The 8,986-nt window shown below is 33.9% G+C and overlaps 1 protein-coding gene across 1 annotated transcript; it reads right to left on the bottom strand.

The window, feature by feature from the left end:
* Window positions 1-6,973: 6,973 nt before the first annotated feature.
* On the bottom strand, window positions 6,974-8,646 carry LOC143566553 (uncharacterized). The gene is made up of 2 exons (XM_077053223.1): window positions 8,075-8,646; window positions 6,974-7,808 (listed from the first exon to the last, which is right to left on the bottom strand). Exons 1-2 carry the CDS (start codon window positions 8,246-8,248, stop codon window positions 7,224-7,226), a joined length of 759 nt encoding a protein of 252 aa, XP_076909338.1. The 5' UTR covers window positions 8,249-8,646; the 3' UTR covers window positions 6,974-7,223.
* Window positions 8,647-8,986: the final 340 nt, after the last annotated feature.

Below are 8,986 nucleotides of genomic sequence, written 5' to 3'. Positions count from 1 at the left end.
GAAAATATTGAATGTTTTGTAACGAATAATTGAAGTAAATGTTTCCGCGAAAAGTTTTAATTAACTCTGATTTGTAATAACTGTGTTTATGAGTAAATCCAACGTTCAAAGTGATGCACTGATAACGGGGCCTTACAGGTGTACAACTATTAAAAATTTGATTCCGTTTTTTAAATTAGGTCTAGGTTCTAGTTGTTTTTCAAGTCGACCCACGTTTAGTCCTTATAACCGTCCTACGTTAAAATTTATTAAAATTAAAATAACCGTCTTGTCCATCTTATTTCAGAAGGAAGAATAAAATTATATTTAAACCCGTACATCACACCACGAGTTTCGCTCTTTCATCTTACAATTTTTTCCATTCCTTTCAAGTCATGGTCTCAACCTCTCATAAGTATATTCTCTCTCATACAGCCAAGCACCACCTCACCACGTTGTCTGAATATCCTACCATCGACTAGTCGAAAATTTAGATAGAAGAGACATGAGTTAAACTAGATAATTAGAAAAATCCATTTTTATAGTAACATAATATTTAATAATCATTCTCTTTTTTTTGGTGTATCGTCTTATTATCTGAAAAAAGCTCATAAGTGATGGGATCATGTTCTAACTTTGCAATGTTAAACATAGTTTTAGGGTTTTAGTTATTAAAACAAATAGAAATGTAAGACAGTGTTAAAAAGAGCTTATCGTCTTTTTTAATTGTGTCCGGTATTGATCAACCCTATGAAAATGGCACCCGTCATAACGGATATTACAATTGTTCTTAGACTTAGCATTTTGAATGTCAATGTTGCACACCTTCACCAAAATGACTTATTAATTCATACACAACAAAATTGCAACATAAATCGGGTTAGAATAAAAGTAATAAGTATTGGGTTGATGATATCTTGCCAAATGACTCTATACCAACCTAGGAGCGTGTGGCATAGTGTTGTTGAAGTGATCATCATTGAACAGTTGGCCATGGACTTCAAATGTCTCTCTTAATTAAGGATATTGTGTGCGTCCCTCGTAATGTCATTGCACTGATTTTGCATGCTCCAACATCATGTAGTGTACATCTCGATATTAAGGTTCGGATCCCATTGATACAACCATGCAAATATATACACTAGTCCATGTTATGACATAAAATTAAATACGCACATACGCTCATTAACGTTAAGTATGCACATACACAAAAGTATGGGTACATGAATTAATTAGCGATTTTTCATAGGGAAATCCTAATAAGTAATCCTGGAATAAATTCTTCAATATGGTTGTTTTCTAAAGATAACTATATTATCTATTTATCCAATTATACACAAGATATAGAGATGTTGGTCAAATATGATACTATATGGTCGCACACTAAGCATAATTATAAAGAACATGTATAAATAATACTTAAATGAGTTGATCGAACGTGCCGCGCGATGTTAGTTGCGAGTTAACATCTTTGTTGATTATAAGTACCAAAAAAATAACTAGACTACAACTTCGATTTTGTAGTTATTAGAATATATAAGGAATTCATTTCACTCTTTCAGATATCGAATTATGTAAACAGTCAATTCTTGTTTAACTAAATTCTCAAAATCGTTTATATAAATATATGACCATCTAATTCGTCTATGTGTTGTATTTCGCGCCGCATCGCACGGACCCTCTTCTGATAACATATAGAATAAAAAACTTAAAAACTTTATTATTCAAAAATGGTTTTCACAAGTTTTTAAGTATTTTAGTGGTTTTTATTTGAACTCTTATCTACAGTTGTAATAACTTTATGCACGTAATTTTAAGCGTTTACCTAACTCGCGTATATTTTTGTCTTTTAAACTAAACATATATATATATATATATATATATATATATATATGTATTGGATCATTTCAGAAGTTTTTTTATAGCGAGAAGTGCGAGATGTCGAAGGTGTAACTCCATTAATCCCTAGTTTCACTCTCTTTCTTATGTGTAGGTGCATTGTGTAGGTGCATATGTATGTGTGTATGTACGTATGTTTGTATATGTGTTCGTATGTTTGTATATGTTTAAGTATGTTTGTATGTGTGTAGGTATATATGTTTGAATGTGGCTCGGTACATTTATATGTTTATAGGTAGGTTTGAATGTGTAATTAAGACATAAATACTACCAACCTACATATATGTATGTAACATCATATGAAAGAGAGTGACATTATGAGTTAATGGAGTTATACATTCACTTCTCGCACTTCTCGTTGTAATATCACTTCTCACAAGATCAATCCCCTATATATATATATATATATATATATATATATATATAGTGAAGTTGTTAATTATGTAAGGTATTTTTATTTATAAAAAGAATATAACTATTAAGTTGTTGCAAAAAAAAATAATAATAAGGATCTTGTTTAATCCTAATGCAAGTACACCCATTATGTTGAATCAGATAACGTGGCACCCATTCTTTTTGACCAAAGATGACTTTCTTTTGCCTATTCTATTGTTTTGATTGTTATGTGTCTCAATTTTCCGCCTTTTCAACATGAATAAACAAAATGGAAAAGATGCAAAGAGTACATGCCACAATAAACTGTTTTTATTTGCTGTCCTATACCAAGTACAAAAGCAACCTTTGTTTAATATGTAATTAGATTGCATTGAGATTATTTATGAATGACTAACCTACCACATGCTATGATGATTATTTTTTTTATTTTGAGGGCCGAACAACCGTGAGAAAGGGCTATTGTTATAGTAGCTTCAAAGTGAGCCTTCTTCGTAATCTTGTAGCCAAGTCACACTGTTCCAAAACAAATTTTCACGACTGGTTTGAACGTCGATAGCTGGAAAAGGATCAAAAGGGAATTGATTTCAATGGTTTCTGAATCTAAGTGAACCTAACTAGTACTTATAATGTAATTTACAAAGAATAATTGATCCAGTAAACTAAGTTGGCGCATGGGGAAAATTTGTAGTATAATTAAACTATATCATGTATTGAAACTTAAAAAGAATAAGTTATAATGTAAGGCTTTGTGTGGTGGAGGGATTACAAAATGGGGTGTTTTGCGTCATGTGGTAAAGGGTGGATTTTTGTGTTTAGGGTGTAGTGGTGTTGTAGCATAATATATATATACATACACTAGACGGGTGCCCGCGCGATGTAGTGGGTGTTTGAACCTGTTAATCACGTACAAGTATAAGTGTTTATGGTTCGGTTAAAACCTTGAAATCGTTTAAATCGGTCATTGGTTTGACTTTTTTTTCTTTTTTCTTTTTTACTTTCGGTTTGTTGGTCGGTTTCAAAATTTTCAGAATGTAGTGAACGGTTGGTTTGCGGTTTATATCGGCAACCGGCCATATGAAACCATAAAAGACTGTAAATTAACCTAATTGCAATATGATTCATTTTGTAATCTTTGTTGTTATTATTTCACGTCTTAGATCTTCCATTAATATTTACCATTTATGTGGCTAAAATTATCATTTTTTTATTTATGATCATCTCAAGTATCATATTATGTTGGTTTTAGTTAAAATTGATGGTACATTTAAATTATTAATTATCTTAAACTAAATTTATTATTAAAGTTTAAACTGTGAAACCAAACTGGAACCAGGCCGTTAGTAACGATTCGGTTCAACTTTCAATAGTTGAATTTGTTTTTGAACGACAAAAAATCAGTATTAACGGTTGAACTCACAAGTTTAACTTAAAAACCATCAAAACCGACACTGAGCACCCCCTACGTAACATATTAATTTATTTAAAATGAAAAAAATTATAACAATATCATATCCAAATTAAAGAGAATAAAATGCTCGTATTTATGGTGCAATTTGTGTATAAAAATATTAACGTATGAAAATGCTACAATCGTTTAAAAATCATGGGTGAGAAGTTAGTTTACAAGTTAAATTAAAAACATAATATGACTAAAGATGAGTGACCAAACTTGTAGGTTAAATGGATTGTGTTTAAAAGACATGTTTACCCTTATTAACGCATGTATCTCATGCTTTAAGTGTTGTAAATTACTTAAAAATGAGTGTCTTAATTTGCCCTTTTTTGGTGTATTATATATAGTATATATATATATATATATCACACACATAATAATATAATAATAATATTTCTCACAAACAAGCAGGCGACAAACACATCTCGCTCCCGCCCCATTTCACCCCAATATCGCCCGGGGGCGGTGTCCCCCCCCCCCCAAATTGCCCTAGTTGCCCCACTTTTCTCGCCCACTACGTTAAGCCTAAACTAAGGCTATGCGTAGTGGAGGGGCTACAAATTGGGGCGAATTGCGACACGTGGCGCCCAGTCTATGAAGAGTAGGAATTTGTTTTTGCGATTTAATGGTGTAGGGGCTACAAAAAACTTTAATACAACCTTTTCTGATCCCGCTGGAGGGAGTAGCAAGAGCCTTTATCTAATCTACTATTGAACCATCTCACCTGAAAGTCAGTCGCTACCTTAAGGCATGCCTTGACTCCAAGAGCTAAATCGATGGGACTTGCTTTCCTAAAGAGAAGACGAAGAGGATGACACTGGGGATCGTTCTTACTTAAAGAAATTCCCATGAGCTGCCTTGAGCTGGTAACTCCAAAATCGATGATTCTTGGCCACTGACTTACTGCTTTCACTCAAAGGCCACTGATGCGTAAGACATTGAGTTGGGCTACTTTCTTTCCGGTATGCTTTAGGACTCTTCACTGAGTGACGACTGACTAGCGGATTCAGGGAACGAAGATGGCCCTCTACCTACATCTATACTGGACTATATATATATATATATATATATATATATATATATATATATATATATATATATATATATATAACACATAGTAATATAATAATAATAATAATAAAATCTTTCCTCCTTTCGGCGACAAAACCCACCCGTCCCTGCGCCATTTCGCCCCAGTATCGCCCGGAGGGACGGTGCCTCCCCCCCCCCCCCCAAATAATCGCCCCAGTCGCCCCACCAAAATCGCCCACTACATTAAGCCTAAGTGAGGGGCTTTGTACTTCAAAATAGGGGTGAGCAAGATAAGGGTCTGACCCTTGAAACCTTGTTACCCGACTCGCAAAGCTCTTAATTAGACTCGAATATATAATATGGATAGAGTTAAGGGAATTTAAATTCACCTTAAAGGGTAAAAGGGTTTTAAGGGTCCTACCCTTTTTCAAACCCTTGACCTGTTTACTAGTTTATAGATAGATACATCATATATGCGATTAATCGGAAATTTATGAGAGATTTGTATTTTATATATGATTCATACGAAATTTCCCAACTACTAAGAAAAATAAAAATAAAGGGTCATACTAATGATTGGAAACATATATATGAAAATTACTGAATTGTTCTCTATATGTAATTTGTGAATCTGAATAGTATTTGAATAAGTTCAAATGGTTGATAAACTTTCAAATTCGAAGTTACACTTTACTTTGTTATTGAATGAAAGTATAATTATTCTATGATTCATTTATTAAAGTCATATATGAGATACACAACTAGTAAATGCAGAAAATGAGATGTGATTACTGTCTTAAAGGGTAAAGGGTTGGACCCTTGAAACCCTTATTTATACCAGACTATTTTCTAGTTTAGAGGGTAGGTTCTCAGGTCCACATTTCTCCCTAAAAGGGTAAAGAGTCCGAATAGGGTATTAGGTAAAAGGGTCGGGTCTTACCTTTTGAACGGTCGAAAGCTCTGATTTCAATTCAACAAGAAACAAACAACACTTACTGGTTTGTTTGGATTTGGGATGTTGTATAAATTATACTTGTTTATAAAAATTTAACTAATTTCAATTTAAAAATAATCGAACATACCATTTGCAAACGTGGAAACTCGAAGCTAGACTGCATGATTTTAGGCCTGGTTCCGAGAAAGCAAAAAAAATTTGGGCCGAAGGCGAAAATTTTTTTGAGTCTTAATTAAAAAAGAGTATTTTGTTGGTTTAAACAAATAAACTTTTATATTGGTTTACTTGGTTATAATTTGGGCTGTGTAAAATTTTTTTGTATAAAAGTAGGATTAAACATGTCTCAAATGAGACTTGAACCCATAATCTTTTGGTTTAGAGTAATACCCCTCTGACACTAAACCAAGCTAGTGGTCATGTAATTAAGTTTAAACATTAAAATACATATTGTTTTTAATAAAACTAAATATAATTCTTTTTAAAAAAAAATTCGGGCCTAACGGGGTGTCGAGCCTGTGGCCGTCGACCACCCCTATGGGCCGGCCCTGCATGATTTGGTTGGAACTTTGAACTTGTATTGTTGGATGTTGAAAGAGCATGTCGTATATTTATTATGATTCTTGTTTGAATTGTATTATACGTATAATAGGTAAAGATACATATGTAGAAAAAATCAGGATTTGATATTGCTACTTCCTGCTATTAATTGGGTTAACCCGAATTGACAAAAACTCTTCTAATTACCGACCAAAATAGGCCAGTCGGCTTTGAGCTATGCTAAATCTCGTGCGGTTTAGATGTGTCATTGGTATGGGTACGGTTATCAGGATAGGATGAGAAATGACGGGCCTAAGAAAAAGTGCGGAACATATGTAAAAACAAGGAATAAACGGAAGGACTCCCTCCCTTCTAAATTTTAGTTAATCCTCTAATTAATGATTCTCTAAGAAAAAAATCAATATATAGTTTGACTTCAATGATCAATGTAGAATAATGTCATGCCTTTTTCAATGTTTGATTATCAAAGTCGTTGATGACTATTATTAGTGTTTCCTTTTCTATTGATCAAGCTTATTTTTATTATGAAAAACCTTAGCCTTGGATTTTCAAACAAACCCGAATTTGGCTTTTCATCAAAATTCTTCTTGGGTAATTGAACGATATTGTCAGCATTTGTATTTTGCATTTAACATGGTTTGGAAAAAAGAGAAAAGGTATTTGAAAGAGATATATCACCCCATCATAATAATTTATAATCGTATGTTACATGAACATCATTTAATAATGTTTATTCAACTATAAAACATTTGTACATCATCCACTGACATAATTATTAGTAAACGGAATCAGATCTAGCTTGGACACATGAAATTGCCATTAAAATATTCAAAAGAAAAGGGAACAAGAAAGTAATGTTGATCTACAAACATAAAAAATTAAAAAACTTCTTAGATGATCGGATGAGTTCAGTAACCCGACAATGATTCAAATTGCCGATCAATCAAAAATCTATGGCTTTCCATTGTGTCCAAAAGCCTCAACCACTTCAGTAAGCTCCTGCCCAATCTTCCTCAAAAACCTACCACCATGACCATTCCCATCATTCTTGTAGTCGATCATCGGATCTTTATTAATATCCAGAAAATACAAAACCATCACCATAACAACCGAACCAACAAACATCGGAATCGGACCAAATATCCACAACAACAATGTTGTCGTGAAGTAGAGTGCTCGCAACCCGACAGCCCAGAAATTGTTACCTCTTAAAACCGCCTTTTGGATACACTCCACCGGGACATCACCAGTGGGCATGCTAATGAGAAAAGACCCATGAACAAAGTGTCGTGTGGTCTGAACAAAACACGCGAACGCTAGCAAAAAGAACGATAACACTGTGATGTATTTGATGGTGTTTGTGGATTGGCTGGTGTCGCCTAATATGAACTTGCTTGTAAGTAAGTTGTTAGATGTGTTCCCGAGTAAAGCTCCAATTAGAGAACAAAGAACTAGAGAGATTGAGCTTAAGGAAGTTGAGGCTGATAAGTGACCGTTAAGAACAGTTACTGCGAATCCTCTATCTTTACCATCAAGCTGCATGAATTCAAGAACAATCAGTTATATTTTTAGAACGACAACTATATTGTCGATATTTTTAAGACGACTATATTATAGAAAAATATCTAGTAAGCAACTAGATAGGACAATACATTAACAATATTTCTTTTAAAACAGCAGCCAGTATTTTTTTTAGAACGACAGCTATATTATAGAAAAAATATCTAGTAATTAGCAACTAGATACGACGATACATCAATGATATTAAGATTGATAAATAAGTTGGTTAAGGGTTTAATTACCAGAAGCATTTTTTCAACCCAAGCTTTCTTGTTATGATTTTCGTAGCCGATTGCGGTAAGATCAGGACGTTTGAGGTATCTGTAGAGAAGGAAGAGGTGATAGAAGCACATGATCAAGAATCCTAATGGCACCAGGATGAGATCCAAGTGTTCTTCCTTCCATTGCCACCCCATTTTGTTTGCTGTTCTTTTTCTTGTTTTTTTGTGCTTTTAAAATGTGTTTTTTTTTTCTTGGTGGGGATGGAGAGTGGGGAAGGAGGTTAATATGATCTTTAGTAAAGGTGTGGTAAATGAAAGTGGATCAGACTTATTCAACTAGAGGGTAGGTAGGAAATTGCTTGTTGGCTGATGCAGTCTGGCGCATGAATGTTGCCACAACTTGCAAATGTTAATTATTCTTATTCTTCTCCGGACAAAACATTTCAACTCATAAATTATTAGTTTTTCTTCAATAAAATACTATTCTATTAGACAATAATAGAACCAGTTAACTAGGGTGACAATTTAGCCGGTCAAAATACAAAGAAAATGACATGTTATACCATGCATAAAGAAAATTTGGCAACTTAAACCCCATTTATTCACCCCATGATGTAATCGCAATATCAACTTTTGGTGAACTAAGTGTATAAGTTGCAAGTCTATTTACAGTTTGTGCAACACCGCGTCTTTAACCCTATAGGAATTTATCAAAATTAACTAACTTATAAAATATAGGGACCAAAATGTAAAAATATGAAATCTTCATCCATCGCGATACGCGATGAGGCAGGCATGAAGCCCATTGCGTAGCGCTATGGACTTGCACAACAACCCAGAAATGGGTGGCGTAGCGATACGCGATAGCTCACCCTGTGGGACTATATCGTGTAGCGCGATGACTAGGTTAAGTAACCGTCGACACGTGTCAAC

This window comes from Bidens hawaiensis, unplaced genomic scaffold, assembly GCF_021521415.1.
Source record: "Bidens hawaiensis isolate Kalapana, Puna unplaced genomic scaffold, B.hawaiensis_p1.1 tig00022910_1, whole genome shotgun sequence".
NCBI lineage: Eukaryota > Viridiplantae > Streptophyta > Magnoliopsida > Asterales > Asteraceae > Bidens > Bidens hawaiensis.
This window is presented reverse-complemented; position numbering and strand designations above follow the sequence as displayed.

Excerpts from the sequence above, each read along its gene's own strand:
- LOC143566553 (XM_077053223.1), bottom strand. The coding sequence starts at position 8,248 with ATGGGGTGGCAATGGAAGGAAGAACACTTGGATCTCATCCTGGTGCCA. Across the intron at positions 7,809-8,074 it reads GGGTTGAAAAAATGCTTCTG|CTTGATGGTAAAGATAGAGG; the intron begins GTAATTAAACCC and ends GAATTCATGCAG.